Source organism: Drosophila elegans, unplaced genomic scaffold (assembly GCF_018152505.1).
Source record: "Drosophila elegans isolate 14027-0461.03 unplaced genomic scaffold, ASM1815250v1 contig_476, whole genome shotgun sequence".
In the NCBI taxonomy this organism is placed as follows: domain Eukaryota; kingdom Metazoa; phylum Arthropoda; class Insecta; order Diptera; family Drosophilidae; genus Drosophila; species Drosophila elegans.
In genome coordinates this window covers 3225576-3244016 of record NW_024545863.1, presented here as the reverse complement: position 1 = coordinate 3244016, position 18441 = coordinate 3225576, and the positions used below count along the sequence as shown (strand labels likewise).

Sequence of the window (18441 nt, the reverse complement as noted above, 5' to 3'; positions counted from 1 at the left end):
TCACTTGGTGCTGTCTGCTGCAACAATTCAACAACAACAATGCAACAAAAACCACATTATTATTTTATATCTTCATACTCTGCGGAAATTGTCCGGTGTGGAATTCTTACCGTTCAATATAGTATTTCAACACCAAATTTGTAAATTAAATAAAAACTAAATTGCTTAACTCACTCTGGATGTTGCTTTGAACTCTCATAAGAGAATAACTGTACTACCAAGTTGTTGGATAAGTCTTACAACGAAGTCCTTGTTAATATGATCGTGAATTAATTTATGAAATGGGCTTTAAATAAATTTTGGAACTTAAGATATTGTATTTGAGTCATGTTCAAATTTATTTTGTTGTCTCATAATAAAAGTACTTTTTATAAGGAGGTTAGATGTCTACACAACAGTCTTAAGTAAATATGCATAACAAGAATTCATGCAAAACAAAGTGATATTACATTCAAAATTGAAATCAAATAAAGAATAGTCTGCAACTATAAAACGAAGTAGGACAATATGAAAATCCGATAATATTGTTTTCTTTATTTTTATAGCCGCGAAACTGTATTTACTGCATTAATCCTATGCCCACAAGAAATTGATTAAAAGGTTTGAGAAAATTTGAGAATGTTTGAAGTACTGTATTTCAATCAAAATTAAGTGTTTTATTTTTTGTACTTGATTTTGCTGTCACAATTTTAAAAACTATTTCTACCTAGTAAAGCTGTTTCTTTTATATAAATTTGTTTTTGGTTAATGCACTGGTGTTTCGTCAGTGCAAACGCCGTATAATTTGCAGAAATCTGCAAACTTTCCGAAAACTAGCCACATCTAGCTCGAAAGCCGCCAGCAATCAGCACCAGCTGCAATGCATCCCTGTGCAGTGCGCATACATTTTAGGTTTGTTTTGACCAAATCGCGACTCTGTGCAACACTGATCGGCACAGCTGCTCGAAATTTGGGGGCCGCGGTGGGGGGCTATTATTTTTGGGGCGATTCAGTATTATTTCGTTTGTGGAGCTGTTTACTTCTCTGCGGGGAAATCGAGTGCCCGCCGTTTAATTAACGTAAGTGCAAGTGAGTCGGAGTACGTGAGCTGGGGGGTGCTATGCGCCTGCCTGGCCCAGCAAAAAAAGAGTTTGCATGCACAGAAATTCGGTCGAAACTGCAAGCTGTTATTATAACGGGAATGGCCAGTGCTCGTTATCGGGTGAAAACGATTAGGATTGTGCAATTAACAAAAGTGTGCCGTGCTTCTCTTTTCTTTTTTTACAACACAATCCCCAAGTGGTACACACTCATACAGTAACACTTATGCTGCTTTTATGCTTACAGCCCCCACTTTAAGGTTTTATATATATATATATATGTATATATTTATCCAATCCAACGAGTGCAAGTGACCGACGTCCAAAGAGCAACGTACGGAGCTCTGACAAAGGCTTCCCGCTTTTAGTGGTCCGGTGACTTTCGCCGGAGAAGCAACTCCGTCCCAGGAATCGAGCTCAACAAAAGACCCCCACCCACACGAAAAGGGTCATGAGACAATAAAGGAACATAGAGAAATAAAATTGCAAGCGAAGAGAAGAGTGGAGCTCCTTTGTCGCATCTCTGGCTCTGAAAACGCAGGTGAGTAATACCCATTTCCCATTAGTTTATTACTGGTGCCTTGTAGTTCGAAAACTACAAGGGGAAATCGTTCAAATAAGATACAAGAGACTACCATTATGCGATAAGAACTGGTAGTGCTTTCTTTTATCTAAGGTGACGTAGCCCAAGGCAACTACAGTGCACACTCTATACAGTGACAATCTTACGGTGTTTATAATATACATAGATAATGAGAATTCAAATTTTTTATTACCGAGGTTACAAAAATATTATATTTATTGATACAAAAAATGAACTCAACTTGACGATTTAAAAATACCAAAAAAATATATTCATCATTATTTATATTGTACAAAAGCAGGGTTTGGGCTTTTCTATATTATATTAATATAAAGAATGTTTATGTAAGAGAGGGATCACACTTCAGAGCGCCCACTGTATGAATGGTGAAATGATAAACTCCCAGACATTGAAATTCCCAAAACCTTATACCGAAATGGAGTTATGACAATCGACCTTGAAACATGTGGCCCGAACTGCCTTGCCAGCCAAAATTGGTTTTCAATTTTTCTATGAAAAGCAGTGTTTTTTTTTTTGGAAATTCATCCATTAAAGGCGGCAGCGGGTTTTCCATTTGAAATGGACAGAAGCCGCAAACAAAAATACAGCGATACACATAAACAAACAAATGGCAGCAACAAGTGAGCGCACGAAATTTAATTTGCTTTTAATGCGTCATTATTGCCAATTTGTGACATGTTCGAGCTGCTTTTCTGCTACGGTTTTTGCTCTTTTTTCGCATCCCCAACAGATTCGCACTGTTCACGATCGTTATCAGAGATCGGAGACAGGAAAGCTAAATTGATATTCATTTATACATATACACTTTTATAAACGATAACCTTTTATGGCAAGTGAGTTTATTTCTCATTGCTTTTTCATGACATCCATTCCTCATTACCTCAAGTAAATTAAATTAAAAAAAATATAAAGTTTAAACACAAGTATTATTGCAATTTGAAAAGCAATGGAGCTAACATATGTAAATAAACAAAGTAGTCACTGCAATGGGTTTTCAGTTATCTGGGAACCACACTTTTAAAGATTATACATTTCTTTAGAATTGATTAATGCGCTATGGAACAGCTTCGTCTCTTAGTTCATGATCGTAATAACCTAAGCTATTTATTTATTATCTTTTTTTCATACAATATACACAAAATAAATGACATAATATATAAAAGCCGAAAACAATGTGTGCACGTATGTGCATCCGTACATACAATTCACTTCTAAAAGGTCTACGAATTGTTAACTACGAACATTGTCTGAATTATATAAATGATTAATGCATTTGTTATACTGGTGTTCGCTAAAAATTTGTTCGACAAGAAAAGACAAAAAAAGATCAACTTATTTTGAAATTTTCCAATGACGAATTTTGATAAGAATGAGGAGATCATTGGCTGCACTTAGATAAGATCAAACCACATTTTATCACTGACATATTCATTTTCCAAGAATGTGTATTTTCCCCTTTTAACAATCGAGTACAAAGAGTTGAGCTGGTAGTTGCCCTTACCACCAACACGACCACCCAACCATACTTATATATTTGTGGTTCGTTTTTAAAACAATGACGCATCTACGGAAATAAATTACATGAACTATGCCTGACAGCACAGATTCTTTCCCTCGAGACGACAACCATCAATATCAGGGTTATATAAATCATTCGATTCTTCTTTGATTTTTTCAGTAAAGAGCGATGACGGAAAGTGTGGAGCTGATGAACAAGTACGGCGAACCACTGCGTTACGACCGGAACTTTACGGGACCGCGGCAGCGTGATCGCAGCTGCACGGATGTACCTTGCCTGCTGCTCTTCGTCCTCTTCCTGGCGGGATGGGGCTTTATTGCCCATTATGCCATCAAGACAGGCGATCTCAACAAACTTTTGGTGCCCACCGACTCCTTCAACCGGAAATGCGGCATGGATTCCGGAGTGCTGAACAAGGAGAACCTGTTCTTCTTCGACCTGAATCAGTGCATAGATCCAATCGTTCCCCTCACTGGATGTCCCACACCGCAGGTAAATTTTTTTAATTTTAAAACGCCTTACCCACTTTCATGCTTTTGAAAAAATTGGTTTAATTTCAAATTTAAAAAATAGACGGAAAATCATACATGACACATTTTTCATGTGATTTTAATACTACAAACTATTTCAACAGGTGTGTGTGGAGACCTGTCCAAGACAGACGTTTGTCTGGGACACGATGAAGGACAAACTCAGCTTCGCCGAGCTGCACAATCTCCTCATCTGCCTTACTGAGGAGCACAAGGCTCAGATTCGCAGCAAAGCGGACATTGAGAATGCCATTAAGGAGAACAAATGTGCCCGCTGGTACATCAAGAGTGCTCCATTCCTCAAGCGCTGCCTCTTCGAGTTTTCGCAGGGAGTATGTGATTACATTCCGTCGTTCCTGCTGCAAGGTGGAAGATCACGACGGGAGCTTCAACTGCTCCCAGGGAATGCCACCTCGGAAGCCCAACTCCAGGCCCAGGTGTTGGCCATTAGCATGGCGCAGGCCCAGGCTCTAGTTGTGCCTCAGGCCAATAACAAACAGGTGCCGGTGGAGGAGGAACCGATCATCCAGTGCAAACGCAGACTCAACGAGGCCGTCATCAAGGAGAAAATGATGCAGACGGACACGCGGCTAGCCAAGCTGGTGGGCAACATGGTGGCACACTTCTACAATGGGACCCACGACGCCCAGCGTTTGGGGGAGGAAATCGTCGAGGACCTGATCAACTCCTGGTCGGTCGTCCTGGTGGCCTGCTTCTGCACACTGGTCGCCTCACTGATTTACATAGCTCTGATGCGCTGGCTCTCAGCTCCGATTTTATGGTTCTCCATCTTCGGCGTACTGATCGGCCTCCTGGCGGCCATCTACTATACCGTCAAACAGTACATATTCTGGGAGAAGACTCCGACGGTGCCGATTCACGGCTTGAACCTGCATTCTACGGTTAAGAACGTGCTGCAGAACCAGAACACATGGCTCTATCTGTCCATCTTCGTGGGTGTGTGCTTCGTGGTTATCCTGCTGCTGGTGATTGTGCTGAGGAAGCGCATCCGGATAGCGATTGCCCTAACCAAGGAGGGAAGCAAGGCGGTGAGCAGTGTGATAAGCACCGTGTTCTTTCCCATCTTCTCCTGGATACTCTTCATAGCCGCTATTGCGTTTGCAATTGGCGTGGGATTGTATCTGGGCTCGATCGGAGATGACTCGTTTAGAATGGTGCGTCAGTTGACGGAAAACGGAGATGTGACCACCGAGGACTGCTTCTGCGAGGGACCAGCCATCAACTACACAGTTGGTGGAGCCTGTGTCCCGAAAGTGTTTCAGCAGAATTGCTTCGTTCGGCAGACAGTGTTTTTCCAGCCATCACAGCGCGTGGGCTGCTCGCAAACCACCTGCAGCTTTGACACGATTAACAACCCGCCTCTGATTAAGTGGGCCATCTTTTACAACGTCTTCGGATTCCTTTGGCTGAGCTTCTTCATCTCAGCCTTCAGCTACATGGTGCTGGCTTCCACGTTCGCCCGCTGGTACTGGACCTTTAAAAAGCGTGATGTTCCATACTTCACCCTCACAAGGGCGTTCTGCCAAACCGCTTTCTACCACTTGGGAACCATTGCCTTCGGTTCGCTAATCCTTGCCATCGTCCGACTGATCCGTCTGGTGCTCGAGTACATCCATGAGAAGCTAAAGAAGTATGACAATGCGGTGACACGGGCTATTCTGTGTTGCATGCGCTGCTTTTTCTGGCTGCTGGAGACCTTCCTCAAGTTCCTCAATCGGAATGCTTACATCATGTGCGCCATTCACGGCAAGAACTTCTGCAGCAGTGCCGCGGACTCGTTTAACCTGATTATGAGGAACTTCCTGCGCGTGGTGACGCTAGACCAGGTCACGGACTTTTTGTTCTTTTTGTCGAAACTGCTACTGACCGCGGGGGCGGGGGTGTCCACCTACTACTTCCTGGCCAATAATCCGGCCATTATTCAGCTACATTACAATGCGGTGCCCACCACGGTGGTCGTAATTGCCGCCTTCCTCATATCGAGCGTGTTCTTTGGTGTCTACTCGACGGCCGTGGACACACTGTTCCTGTGCTTCCTGGAGGACTGCGAGCGAAACGACGGCTCGCCGGAAAAGCCCTTCTTCATGTCCAAGCAGCTGATGAAGATCCTGGGCAAGAAGAACAACCTTCCACCGCGTCAGCGTCGCGGGAAGTAGGAGATTTCGACGGGAAACGGCAGTGCAAATTATAAATTAACTACTTACAAAATATATATATGTTTGTATTTAATCTAACCCGAAATCGAAAGGGTTGTGAGCGATTGCTCAACCGGCTGCAATAGGGTGTGCATAAAATGCAGACTTCTTTGCCAATACTCTTAATCTTTAATCTAATGTATATAATACGCCAGTATCCATATGTAAAAGTTTTTTGTGCGGCTAGACGTGCGATCGGACATGTGATAGGCGCGGACCATAAAGACCAAAAGCAATACAAAACAATACAATAATATGTATACAGACACACAAACGAACATATCTCACATTCATACAGCTTAGGTTAACGATAAACTTATATCATTTTGATTATAATTTTCGAATTTAATAAAAATGAATTTCATTGAAGTCATATTTTTCTCTTTTGATTTTAATTATATTTTACTTTCATCATTCAGCATTCTGAATTTCAAAAATATTTAGCAGTATAGTCATTTCGAGTGAAGCTCTTTTAATTACAGTTTTCATTTTCAACTATTGTTGTATTTTAAATTAAGCAATGCTCAAGACATTCATTTCAGAAAGTCTGATAATGCAAGAGAGTAAAGACCGGAGAAGCCGTAATAAAGAACAGTAGCTTTAAGATTTTATGACTTAAAAAAAAAGTGTGTAATAAAAATTAATACTGCCTCAAGTGTTCTTTATTTACAAAAAGCTCGCATACATTGAATCCAACTGGGAGTTAGTCTTCAGTAAAAAGCGACGTAGTTAGCTTGTCTACTTTTAGCTGTTTTCTTATATAAGCATACTTATGGGCCGAAAATAACAATACTACTTCTCGGCATAAGACCTTAATCTTTAATCTGAACTGCGTTTTAAATGCTCACACTTAAGAGCAAACAGTTGTGTTTTGGATCATCATTCTAGTTTAAGTTAAACAATCTAAAATCTTCGATACAATGTAAGTGTTTTATAGAAATTTAAATTTTAAATAATTTGCAGTTAGGATCTCAGATTCTTCTATTTTGGTTTTAGTAATTTGTAAAAATTTGTTTATTCGATTTACTATAAATACTATTTACAGCAAACAAGCTGATTTTCAAAGTCAGCTTCAGTCATTGTTCTTATTAAAAACACTTTATTTTTCTTGGAACTCATTAATCATTAAGAGTATAATTTATAAACAACAAAGGTTTCATGCTTTTTTTTAACATATAAGGCCAATAAGTTTATTTATTTACTTGAAACACTGATAAACAATTATGATTTATTCAAGCGCGATGGCGGAAAACGTGGAACGGATGAACAATTATGGCAAGTCATTCCGCTAAGACCGGAGTTTTACGGGACAACGACAATTTAATCGAAGTTGTACGGATGTGCTTCCTGCTTCCTAGCGAGATGGTGCTCCATCGCCTCAGCAAGCTTCCTTCTGGCCTATAATTCGAACCTTATTCAACTGCATTACAATGTGGTTCCCGCCACTTTGGTAGTACTTTCCTTCTTTCTCATACCCAAGCAATTAAAAAAGATCCTCCTGGGCAAGAGAAGGGTACTTCCTACCCAAAATCTTTGCCAATAAGATTATCTTTAATATGATGTTGTGAAGAAAATTTTTCAAATTTTATTCGGTGCTTAGCTATTTATCTCAAAAATTCAGATTTTGCAAGGGGATATTTAGCGGAGAAGCCGCAATATAAAATAATATATTTTATTTTACCAATTTTAGCGATCTTTGTTTGTCTTCGACTAGAAGATAATATCTTTAAGCACACTATCGCTGATGTTTTGCAGGTCATCATCATCACCTCCGATCTGATCGAAATCGAACTTATGCGAGACGTTTAGTGCATTTCGGTTGTTTTCCGTATTCAAGAACAGTGAGTCCTGCCAAATAAATGGTCAAATATTTTCTTAATGCAGAATTCTAGATCAACCTTTTGCAGATGAATTTATAAAGTTTATCACGCATAAGCGAAAAGTTTTAAACTATTTAAATTAAATTGTCTTAATTGTCTTAAGTATGTCTTAGGCGAATTAAAAATGCCGAATAACTAAGACATATACAATCTCACTTACATTGATGGTTCTGTCGTTGAGCTGAAGTCTAGGCGTATCCCCCTGGTGGGTGTCGGTGGAAGGTACCAAGGCGTCCAACCGTCCGGATGGCGAGGTGCTAAGGTTAAGGACATTCCGAGAGACCTCCATAACCTTCATCACCGCAGCGTTCATGGCGACCTGCGAGCTGTTGTTTTCGGAATTACGTGGAATACGTTCGATGCGTGTGCAATCGCTGACGCTTAAGGGCGTGAAAGGATCACTGGGATCGGCCGGTGAAGCCAGCGGGGAAATCACATTTGTTCCCGGCACTGGTGCCTCATCGAAACCGAAAGAGGCCTGCATTTCCTTCCACTTGCTGCCCAGAGCAGAAAGATTCGGCTGCGGCGCCGAAGTCTTGACCTTGGACGTGTTCTTGTGGATGGTGCGCAACATTTGCATGGGATCGTTGATCTTGGATCGGTTTAAGGTGCCATTGAGATCAGCTCCCGCCGACTGGTCAATGATTTTTAGCTTGCGCGCCGATCGTGGCGGAGCAGGTGCTGAAAAGAGAAGAGCATTAGGTTGGTGGTCAGCAAAAAGATCAAAAACTTATCCTTACCAAGTAAACTGTTGCTTAAAGCATCAAGCTGTTTGCCATTAAAGTCGTCCTGGAGGGCAAGACGCACTGGCGCGTTGCGGCCACTGCCGCCCGCCAAATCGATCTTAATGGGAGGAGTGGACACAAACTTGGAGGTGATAAGAGATTCAAAGCGAGGCGTGGCCGGCTCACTTAGCTGTCCTTGGGCGGAGGCACTTCCGTTGGCACTTCCCTTTTCTTTCTTGGACGGCTCATGCAGTTTCTTAAGCAAATCCTTGAGCTGGACTTCGGATTGAGTCAGTTCGTCGCGCATGGCCCGCAAATCAGTGGTGACGAACGCTGTGGACTCATTGTAGTGGTCGTTGGCATCCAGCTGCTCCGCAATTGTGCCGCTCACGTGATTGAAGGCGTCTACGAGGGCTTCCAACTTTGAACCGCCCAACTGGTCCAAGAAACCTGGAAGAAATGGAAATAATTATAGGGGACACCAGGTGCAAGAGAAGCTAAGGTATCCCACCATCTTCTGTGATTGGATCGCTGTCGAGTAACACTCGCATGCCCCGCAGGGCCTTGTCCACGGCCTCCTTGTTTTGATTGTGCTCCGCCTGCTTGGACTGGAACAGGTCTATGACCTCTTTGAGGCCGCACAGCGATTCCTCCAGATCTAATTTCCTTTCGGCGGGCTGAGTGAACATTCGCTCGACGCCTGATGAGACGTGGGCTTCGAATATGTCCAAAAAGTTATCGTCCACCAGTTGCTCCACGGGCACTCCCATGTCCGCAGATAGATTGGCCATTAGGTGATTGATCTTCTGGGTTTTGTGGCGCAGCAGGGCAGTATTCTCCTCCAGATTGACAATGTACGCTGAGGCATACTCCTTCATCACGGCATTTTGTCGGGACATGACCTTGGCACTTACATCCGGTGTTCCAGCGTCCTGTTTGCGCTGTTTGATCAGCTCCTGGATGACAAAGCTCACGAATTCCAGCATGAAGTTGATGAACCTTAGGCCACCGGGCATGACCACCAGATAGGATGTGATGTTGGCCCAGTGCAGCTGGTGTTTCTCATTGAGATGCTTCAGGTACTCCACTGTGCTTGATCGGAAGTTGGCCTCCGACTTCTTGTCCGTAATGGGCCAAAAGAAACGGCGCTTAAATTCGGCCGGATCCAGCATGCGGAAGAGGTAGTGCATCACGTGGACAAAGGCCACCTGGTTGGGTTTGAGAAACATGTCCCAGGCGATCAGTTTTCGCAACTCATCCGGCATAGGATGCACCAGGGCCAGTCCTTGCAACTTCCTGTGCAGCTTCTCGCTCTGCTCCTTTTCCTCGGCCTTCCTGGGCGCGATGGTTGTGCGATCCATATTTACGGTTCAATAAATATTAAATTCCTTCAATTACAGCAATGAGAAAGATGGCGGTTTTGTTTCAATTCTTTTTCCCTCGGCGTTTTTGATTGGTGCTGCGCAGTGTTACCAGGTGCTCAAAGTAAATTCACACCAAAAATATGTTTAAAATAAGCCACTCTCAATAAGTATAACTATCAACGTATTTTCTTTAAATAAAGATTCTGCTAATTTTTTTTTTAAAAACAATAAGCAATTCTCAAATAATTGTAGAACATATGAGGAATAATTATACCAACACAAAAAGGGAACTTTTTTTTGAGTGTACCACTGCAAGAGTGGTATATTTCAGCAGAAGAGCCACGGTCACACTTCATAGTTTTCTTTTGTCGGGAATTCGTCGGGTTGCTGGAATATATTGGACGAATTTATATTTATTTTTAAGCAATTGGTAATTAATTATTCAGTGCTAATAGCGAAAAGAACCTTTGACCAACTTAAGGAGTTCGTGATATAGCAAAACACCAGTGATTTGTTGACCTCTTAAGAGCCATAAACCTTGACATCCGGGTCCAACGCAGCACTTTCTTTTCGTCTGCAGCGGAGAAAAATCAATATATGTATGGGGTATAGAAATCGAATCTCTGCATATAGTATAGAGTACAGATATCGCGACGAGGACAAGTGGACGCCCCCCAAACGATAATCAAATCAGCGTGAAAATATGTATACGACTGAGCCGCCAATCTTTCAAAGAAACGCAGATTGCAGCCGCGGCTTTTGTGACCGTGAATCATTCAATTGAACGGGGAGCTGTATAGGTGGAACATATGCATGTTCTGATTCAGTGCACCGTCTGTATTCGCAGATATCGGGGACCAGGCTGCCACAATGGGTTCCCTGTTCCGGAGCGAGGAGATGGCGCTATGCCAGCTCTTCCTGCAGAGTGAAGCGGCCTACGCCTGCGTTTCTGAGTTGGGCGAACTGGGATTGGTCCAGTTCCGAGATGTGAGTAGGATGGATTACATAAAACTGCGGTCCAAATAATAGCACATGGAATAGGTTACCTAAGACCTAAGATTTAACATTCCGTCATTCGTTTCCTCTTAATGTAAAACAACGTTTATTTTAAGACTTACGACACCGTCCACAAAACATTAAAATCTCGTTTTATTATCTACATTCATGCAAATGTAAAATTTAATTGGAAGTACTAAAATGTAGCCAGTAAATTAAAAATTATTCATATAGTGTACGGTGTTTTAAAATAAACACGACATAAGAAAAAATATACAAAAAGTACTTAAAGAACTAAAATTCCAGTGCTATGATTTAGCCTCAATAAGTGCAATATACTGAGAATTTCCTAATATTCAAGAGCTTTTTCCAAATCCACAGCTCAATCCTGATGTGAACGCATTCCAGAGGAAGTTCGTCAATGAGGTGCGTCGCTGCGATGAAATGGAACGCAAGTTGCGTTACTTGGAGAAGGAGATCAAGAAGGATGGCATTCCCATGTTGGACACCGGTGAAAGTCCCGAGGCCCCACAGCCCCGTGAGATGATTGACTTGGAAGTGAGTGCAAATGCAGAGAAAATTGTTAAAATATTTACATTATTAATTAGTATTGAATTGATTAAAATTTGATAAAAGTGTACTGCCAATATGCATCTCATATTGCTTTTATTATTGTTTCCCATTTTGCTAACCGCTGATTAACCTGTATGGCTTCTTTTCCTGCACTTTAGGCTACCTTCGAGAAACTGGAGAACGAGCTGAGGGAGGTGAATCAGAATGCCGAGGCCCTGAAGCGCAACTTTCTGGAGCTGACAGAGCTGAAGCACATTCTTCGCAAAACTCAGGTGTTCTTCGACGAGGTAAGCAGCTGCATGGGCAACAACTAATGGGTATCAGCTTACAAAAACCGATCGGTAACCGATTTCCAATTAACATAAGCAGACCGGAGAAACGGTCGATAACTAACCAACTTTTCTAAGCAATAACCAATTACCCAACCGACAACATAAGTGTGGCAGCCACGGCTTCTAGTTACAAAAGCCATCTCTCCCAAAACCACACACTAAAATGATTTAACCCGACCACCCTGCACGAATCTCCACTTCCTCCTTCTCCGTTTCCAAAGGCAAACGATGTGTGCTTTACCCCTCAGTTTGAGTTTGTATAAATTACCTAATTGTGCGTTTGATATCAGTTGATGGTTATTGTTTCTAGCAGATGTGTTCCTGAGTACTCCACAAATATTAAAGCTTTGGCTTGGCTTTTTTTTCCAAACCAATAAAAAACTTCTTTGGGCTAAAGATGATTTTGATGTTTATATGTAATTATGATTTTATAGCCATCTAAAGAGTTTCCAGAACACATATGTATGTATATTACTTTTTCAATTGCTTTGTTTTTTCCACACTCTTTTTATATATACCTACATAGATGTTTGTACCAGCTTATTGTTTAGTATTAATTATTTGAAATTTTCGGTTATTTTATTATTCGTTTTCTACATTTTGTTTTTCCATATCAATCAATACACAATCAAACAATCAATCAACCAAACACTCCCCGACCAAAAACCCGAAAAAATACACAAAACCGCACACACCACGAACCCAACGCCCAATCAAAAAAAAAAAAAAAAAACACCACCCAATGCCACGCCCACTGCCGGTTGTGTTGCCAAAAGTCGGTGCCCACGGTGTATAAGTCGAGTGGCGCATACTCATCCAGCAAATATCGGCGCTATCTGCAGATGGCCGACAACCAGAACGAGGACGAGCAGGCGCAGCTGCTGGGCGAGGAGGGTGTCCGGGCCAGCCAGCCGGGACAGAATTTGAAGCTTGGGTAAATATTGATGCGGACCTGGGACAACGGACAACGGACAAGCACGGATCACGACGAGAACGGGGGAAAACTAAACTCAGGCCAAGACCCACTCGCTCTCGCCCTCCTGCTCCTCTCACTTTATGCTGTTGTGTTATACGCGTCCATATGTCCCATGTCCATGTACAATTGATGAGTGTTCCATGTTCCACGTGATAGGCTATCGAATTGATTTCAAACATAAAGCACATACTCTACTTCTTTCCTCTGGTGTCGGTTTCCAAACTCTATATCCAATCCAATCCAATCCAATACCATAAGCCACAACCAAACCCCAAAACCCAATTGATTCGGAGGCGGTTTTACTAACCTTTCTCTAAGTGTTAACTACAAGCTAACCGCATAAGTAAGTCGAGTCGAAATGACATTTGCCCACCATTCACAATTTCTAGCAAGAAGGCGGCGTAAACCAAACGACCGAGTCGATGACCCGCGCCTTGATCACGGACGAGGCGCGCACCACCGGTGCCTCCATGGGTCCCGTACAGCTCGGGTACGTATCCAGCAACCAGCAAGCAGCATCCAAGATTGGGCAGGCGCACACTCGGTCTGGGACATTGCTCCTTAGACAGCAATATATTCCTTGGGCGAAGAAATTGGACACTTAAAATTATATTTCATTTAACGGATATGTCATGTTCAAGTCTTCTTTAATAATGCAATTTAAGTGTATTATATGATAACAAATTAGGTCTTTCCTGTAAACTATAATGAAATCTGTTATTTCTGTGTTTAGGAACACCTTATAGGGATTTAACTGATTTTTTTTGGGTTGTATGATGATGATAAAAGTTTCATTTAAGTTTTTAATAGTTAATTCGAATTGTTTATTTTTACATACTTAATGAAGCTAGTTTTTTAATAGAATTTTTTAAACTATTAAGCTTAGACCGCTCTTGCCGCCCAAGGAAGCTTTTGCTGTACCTAATCTTTTTTAGCTCTTAACCAACGAAATGCCACACAAAATTATTGCTTATTGCCGCCAACGCCAAACTAACCAAAAGTCAAAGCAGCTGCGCCGCCAATGATAAAGATTAACCGAACCATGACCATTCATTTCGACCAGCTTGGAGTCTCTCGGAGTTTCGAGCAATAATTTTCTGTGAAACATCCCAAGAAATGACACATCAAAAAAACAACTAAATTAAACGTCGTTCTCTTCTTATGCTCCTATCTTCCCCGCCTTAAAAATTTCCAACCGAATAAAATAATGTTCAAAATATTTAGTTACATGGAGAAATCGAACGAACGTGAGGATTATCTTCCATGGTTGGTACCCTGCCCCTTCAAAAACACAAGACTAGACCAAACAATCAGTCAAACTCGAATCCATTAGCCAACGAACTACTGCGCTCATCAATCGTATTTGTATCCGTATTCGTATCGATCGGTCAATCAGCTGTATATAGAGACATGTCATTAGCTTCGCTCGCCTCGCCTCGCCTTGCCCCCCAACACCGCCCCGCATCCCGTCCAGATTTCAGAGTGCCACCTAGAGTGCTAACCTCTCACCCGCCCATCCAAGCGATCCACCCACCCAGTCAGTGTCTCATTCATCCCGATTTTTGCTATCGCCTCGCGCGTCCATTGGTAACTTGTGCTTGAGAGTTTAGTTTTCCTTGTTTGTCGTAAATAACCGGAATGACTCTGTTGGATAGCCCATAGCGGAGACGTGTCACTAATCGCTGGTTCCCAATCTCCTCTAGCTTCGTGGCTGGCGTCATTCTTAGGGAGCGGCTGCCGGCCTTCGAGCGGATGCTGTGGCGCGCCTGCAGGGGCAACGTCTTTCTGCGCCAGGCGATGATCGAGACGCCGCTGGAGGATCCCACCAATGTAAGTCCTAAGCGGAAAACTAAACTTAAGTATCCATATTTAAATACTTTGATTTGGAGTAATAGTTTAATAAATCATATAGTCTTCAAACTTTGTTGTCCAAAAATTACTAACCTTACTAAAAAAAAAGTTAAGGTTTGCCAAATTTTCATCCTACTAGTGATTTAATCAAAACTTTCAGTTATGTGAGTTTATTCAATAATTCAATTTGGAACCTCTCTACGTTAAAAAGAAAATTGTATCTTTTTTAATACCTAATTACTTCATACATTATTTAAAATCATATTTGCTCAGTAACCTAATCCTTGTGTCCATCTAATTTCCAGGGCGATCAGGTGCACAAGTCGGTGTTCATCATCTTCTTCCAGGGCGACCAGCTGAAGACGCGCGTCAAGAAGATCTGTGAGGGCTTCCGTGCCACGCTCTATCCTTGCCCCGAGGCTCCTGCCGACCGCCGCGAGATGGCAATGGGTGTAATGACCCGCATCGAGGATCTGAACACCGTGCTCGGCCAGACGCAGGACCATCGCCATCGGGTCCTTGTGGCTGCGGCTAAGAACCTGAAGAACTGGTTCGTCAAGGTGCGCAAAATCAAGGCCATCTATCACACGCTGAATCTCTTCAATCTGGACGTGACCCAAAAGTGTCTGATCGCCGAGTGCTGGGTGCCGCTTCTGGACTTCGAAACCATCCAGCTGGCCTTGCGCCGCGGAACTGAGAGATCGGGCTCGTCGGTGCCGCCGATTCTTAACCGGATGCAGACGTTCGAGAATCCGCCCACCTACAACCGAACGAACAAGTTCACCAAGGCCTTCCAGGCGCTGATCGATGCCTATGGCGTGGCCAGCTACCGGGAGATGAATCCGGCTCCCTACACCATCATCACCTTCCCCTTCCTGTTTGCCGTGATGTTTGGAGATTTGGGCCATGGCGCCATCATGGCCCTCTTTGGTCTGTGGATGATTCGAAAGGAGAAAGGACTGGCGGCTCAGAAAACGGACAACGAGATCTGGAACATTTTCTTCGGCGGACGGTACATCATATTCCTCATGGGCGTCTTCTCCATGTACACTGGCCTCATATACAATGACATATTCTCCAAGTCTCTGAATATCTTTGGATCCCACTGGCACATGTCGTACAACAAGTCGACGGTGATGGATAACAAGTTTCTGCAATTAAGCCCCAAAGTCGACTACGAGGGAGCTCCGTATCCGTTTGGCATGGATCCCATTTGGCAAGTGGCTTCGGCCAATAAGATCATCTTCCACAACGCCTATAAAATGAAGATCTCGATTATTTTCGGAGTCATCCACATGATCTTCGGCGTGGTGATGAGCTGGCACAACCACACGTATTTCCGCAATAGGATATCCCTGATCTACGAGTTTATTCCCCAGCTGGTCTTCCTGCTGCTGCTGTTCTTCTACATGGTATTGCTAATGTTCATCAAGTGGATTAAGTTCGCGGCCACCAATGATAGTGAGTACAAATGAATCACTTCCTGTACTTAGCTAATTGCACATATATCTGGTTTTTAGAGCCCTACTCCGAAGCCTGTGCTCCTTCCATTCTGATCACCTTTATTGACATGGTGTTGTTCAACACGCCCAAGCCACCGCCAGAGAATTGTGAGACCTACATGTTCTTTGGCCAACACGTCATCCAGGTGCTCTTCGTGCTGGTGGCCGTCGGCTGCATTCCCGTGATGCTTCTGGCCAAGCCGCTGCTCATCATGCAGGCTCGCAAACAAGCTAATGTAAGTAGTGTCTCGATCCATGCACTCCATCACTACCCATAGAAAAGCCGTCCATCCACATCACAACATATCAACGCACATCGCACTCCCAGCTCTCCACATTATACTAACTGCTTCTCGTTTGTTTGTGTTCCCAATTAACAAAACTAAAACCCCCCAACACCAAATCCACACCGAATTAACTAAAACACTCCAATCCACAACCCATAGGAAGAGGTTAGTCGTGTCGTTTTGTGTTCCATGTTTAGTCGAACTTTTCTAATTCGAAATTATCCCATTGTTTTATTTTTATTTACCTTGAACATAAGTGTACTTTAAGGTTTATTAGATGGGATTTCCTTTAGAGAAGTTCGACTTTAGTTCCCCTGGACATACCTCTTTTAAGTCAGTCACTAAGCCAGATTGTTTTCAGGTTCAGCCCATTGCCGGGGCCACTTCGGATGCGGAAACTGGCGGCGTGTCCAATGGCGGATCTCATGGCGGTGGCGGTGGACATGAGGAGGAAGAAGAGCTTTCGGAGATCTTCATTCACCAGAGCATCCACACCATCGAGTATGTGCTGGGTTCAGTTTCTCACACCGCTTCGTATCTTCGATTGTGGGCGCTCTCCCTAGCGCACGCCCGTAAGAAATCAAATGAATAATAACTACTAGACACTCTAATTCAAACTAATCTTCTCTGGCAGAGCTAGCTGAGGTGCTATGGACCATGGTCCTCTCGATTGGCCTAAAGCAGGAGGGCCCCGTGGGTGGCATCGTGTTGACCTGCGTGTTTGCCTTCTGGGCCATTCTCACAGTTGGCATTCTGGTGCTCATGGAGGGCTTGTCCGCCTTCCTGCACACACTGCGTCTTCATTGGTGAGACACTAGTACTTATCATTACTTTAAATCCTCTCTAAAAACCTGTCTTTTATAGGGTTGAGTTCCAGAGCAAGTTTTACAAGGGTCAGGGATACGCTTTCCAACCCTTCTCGTTCGATGCCATCATAGAAAATGGAGCAGCCGCCGCTGAGGAGTGAATGGAGCGAGATTAGACGAGGGGTTAGGGGAGCTACAACCAAAGCATGTAGAGAGTCTCATTGCGTTATATGAAATTAACTATCCAATCAAGTGGAATTTACAAATTACAGTAACAAATAAATATGTACGCTTTAATGTTCAATTGTGAATTTATCTATATATATGTCATATAGCCCATGCAAGAGTTAGATTGCTAATAATATTAATGTTCTTTGTAGACGTTCTCGTGTTTATTAACTATACTTGTAAAATCATAAATAAATACCAAAAGCTATCCCCACTTGGGGTTGGCTAGAAAAAGGTTATGTTTTTCTGGGAGTTTTTAGTTTTTATTTAGTGGGACATCAGTTCATTAATGGCAGAAACGAATTTGTTAAGATTTTCTGGTTGGGGCTCGTAAGGTTTCAGGGCTTTAAAGTCCAGAGAGACGATCTGGGCATCCAAATCCTTAACTTTGCAGTAGAACAGATAGTTCTCGGATGCCAATTGTTTGGCCAATTCCATTTGATGGTTATCCATTAGTGTATCATTTATAACAATTAGTCCATGTTTTTGGTTATTTAGGATATCCATGCATGTTCCGGCTCCCGCATGTCCAATAATTAGGTCCGCAGATTTGATATCCTCTATGTTTGGCCGGAATTTGTATTGTTCTATCTGGATTCCGTAGAGTTGTCGTATCAGTTGGCAATCGCCTTCCGTTAAAGGTTGGGAGTTTCCGTGTTGTATGACGAGTTTAGTGCATTTTCGATTCTGCAGCGCCTTAAGAGTTGTTTTCGAAGTTACAGCTAATATGAGGGCATCGAATTTGGTAGTGCCCACGGTAATATAAACATTGCTTAAATGCATTATTTATTTTTATGAAATTAAAACACAAGTCACAGCTGTTTTAAGTCCTGCTTCTTCTTCACTTTTGCCATTCAGTCTGCATCACTAAACGCTTTTCGGTTAAATGCCAGCCCTGAAAGCTCAAAACGCCGGCAATAACCGTTACTTTTGCATCAAATGTGAGTGTAAAGTGCTGAAATAAATTAAAATC

The 18441-nt window shown here is 42.7% G+C and overlaps 4 protein-coding genes across 11 annotated transcripts; 2 read left to right on the top strand and 2 right to left on the bottom strand.

Moving 5' to 3' along the window:
* Nucleotides 1-960: 960 nt before the first annotated feature.
* Nucleotides 961-6317, top strand: LOC108148890 (choline transporter-like 2). The gene is made up of 4 exons (XM_017276198.2): nucleotides 961-1058; nucleotides 1327-1620; nucleotides 3362-3694; nucleotides 3837-6317. The coding sequence occupies exons 3-4, from the start codon at nucleotides 3371-3373 to the stop codon at nucleotides 5907-5909; spliced, it is 2397 nt and encodes a 798-aa protein (XP_017131687.1). The 5' UTR covers nucleotides 961-1058; nucleotides 1327-1620; nucleotides 3362-3370; the 3' UTR covers nucleotides 5910-6317.
* A 1188-nt stretch (nucleotides 6318-7505) lies between these two features.
* Nucleotides 7506-10013, bottom strand: LOC108149000 (augmin complex subunit dgt6). The gene is made up of 4 exons (XM_017276343.2): nucleotides 9065-10013; nucleotides 8569-9003; nucleotides 7989-8509; nucleotides 7506-7796 (listed from the first exon to the last, which is right to left on the bottom strand). Exons 1-4 carry the CDS (start codon nucleotides 9912-9914, stop codon nucleotides 7659-7661), a joined length of 1944 nt encoding a protein of 647 aa, XP_017131832.1. The 5' UTR covers nucleotides 9915-10013; the 3' UTR covers nucleotides 7506-7658.
* Nucleotides 10014-10250: 237 nt separating this feature from the next.
* Nucleotides 10251-17702, top strand: LOC108148708 (V-type proton ATPase 116 kDa subunit a1). 8 transcript variants are annotated; one of them, XM_017275863.2, is made up of 13 exons: nucleotides 10251-10347; nucleotides 10765-10904; nucleotides 11295-11471; nucleotides 11645-11773; nucleotides 13184-13284; nucleotides 14019-14060; nucleotides 14498-14624; nucleotides 14951-16106; nucleotides 16166-16383; nucleotides 16594-16599; nucleotides 16796-17006; nucleotides 17069-17240; nucleotides 17299-17702. In XM_017275863.2, exons 2-13 carry the CDS (start codon nucleotides 10788-10790, stop codon nucleotides 17399-17401), a joined length of 2559 nt encoding a protein of 852 aa, XP_017131352.1. In that variant the 5' UTR covers nucleotides 10251-10347; nucleotides 10765-10787; the 3' UTR covers nucleotides 17402-17702. The 8 variants fall into 8 exon arrangements, with proteins under 8 accessions (XP_017131352.1, XP_017131354.1, XP_017131353.1 ...); XM_017275865.2 differs by lacking the exon at nucleotides 14019-14060; XM_017275864.2 differs by lacking the exon at nucleotides 16594-16599.
* LOC108148710 (UDP-N-acetylglucosamine transferase subunit ALG13 homolog) lies at nucleotides 17611-18332 on the bottom strand. Its single transcript, XM_017275871.2, has one exon. The coding sequence runs from the start codon at nucleotides 18249-18251 to the stop codon at nucleotides 17736-17738; it is 516 nt and encodes a 171-aa protein (XP_017131360.1). The 5' UTR covers nucleotides 18252-18332; the 3' UTR covers nucleotides 17611-17735.
* Nucleotides 18333-18441: the final 109 nt, after the last annotated feature.

What these genes read in the sequence shown, in the direction of transcription:
- LOC108148890 (XM_017276198.2), top strand. Translation starts at nt 3,371, where the DNA reads ATGACGGAAAGTGTGGAGCTGATGAACAAGTACGGCGAACCACTGCGT. An exon ending in CTGGATGTCCCACACCGCAG is followed by an intron (nt 3,695 to 3,836) that starts GTAAATTTTTTT and finishes CTATTTCAACAG; the next exon opens with GTGTGTGTGGAGACCTGTCC.
- LOC108148708 (XM_017275861.2), top strand. Translation starts at nt 10,788, where the DNA reads ATGGGTTCCCTGTTCCGGAGCGAGGAGATGGCGCTATGCCAGCTCTTC. An exon ending in GATTGGTCCAGTTCCGAGAT is followed by an intron (nt 10,905 to 11,294) that starts GTGAGTAGGATG and finishes CCAAATCCACAG; the next exon opens with CTCAATCCTGATGTGAACGC. An exon ending in GTGAGATGATTGACTTGGAA is followed by an intron (nt 11,472 to 11,644) that starts GTGAGTGCAAAT and finishes CCTGCACTTTAG; the next exon opens with GCTACCTTCGAGAAACTGGA.
- LOC108148710 (XM_017275871.2), bottom strand. Translation starts at nt 18,251, where the DNA reads ATGCATTTAAGCAATGTTTATATTACCGTGGGCACTACCAAATTCGAT.
- LOC108149000 (XM_017276343.2), bottom strand. Translation starts at nt 9,914, where the DNA reads ATGGATCGCACAACCATCGCGCCCAGGAAGGCCGAGGAAAAGGAGCAG. An exon ending in CGATCCAATCACAGAAGATG is followed by an intron (nt 9,004 to 9,064) that starts GTGGGATACCTT and finishes CATTTCTTCCAG; the next exon opens with GTTTCTTGGACCAGTTGGGC. An exon ending in TTTAAGCAACAGTTTACTTG is followed by an intron (nt 8,510 to 8,568) that starts GTAAGGATAAGT and finishes TTCTCTTTTCAG; the next exon opens with CACCTGCTCCGCCACGATCG.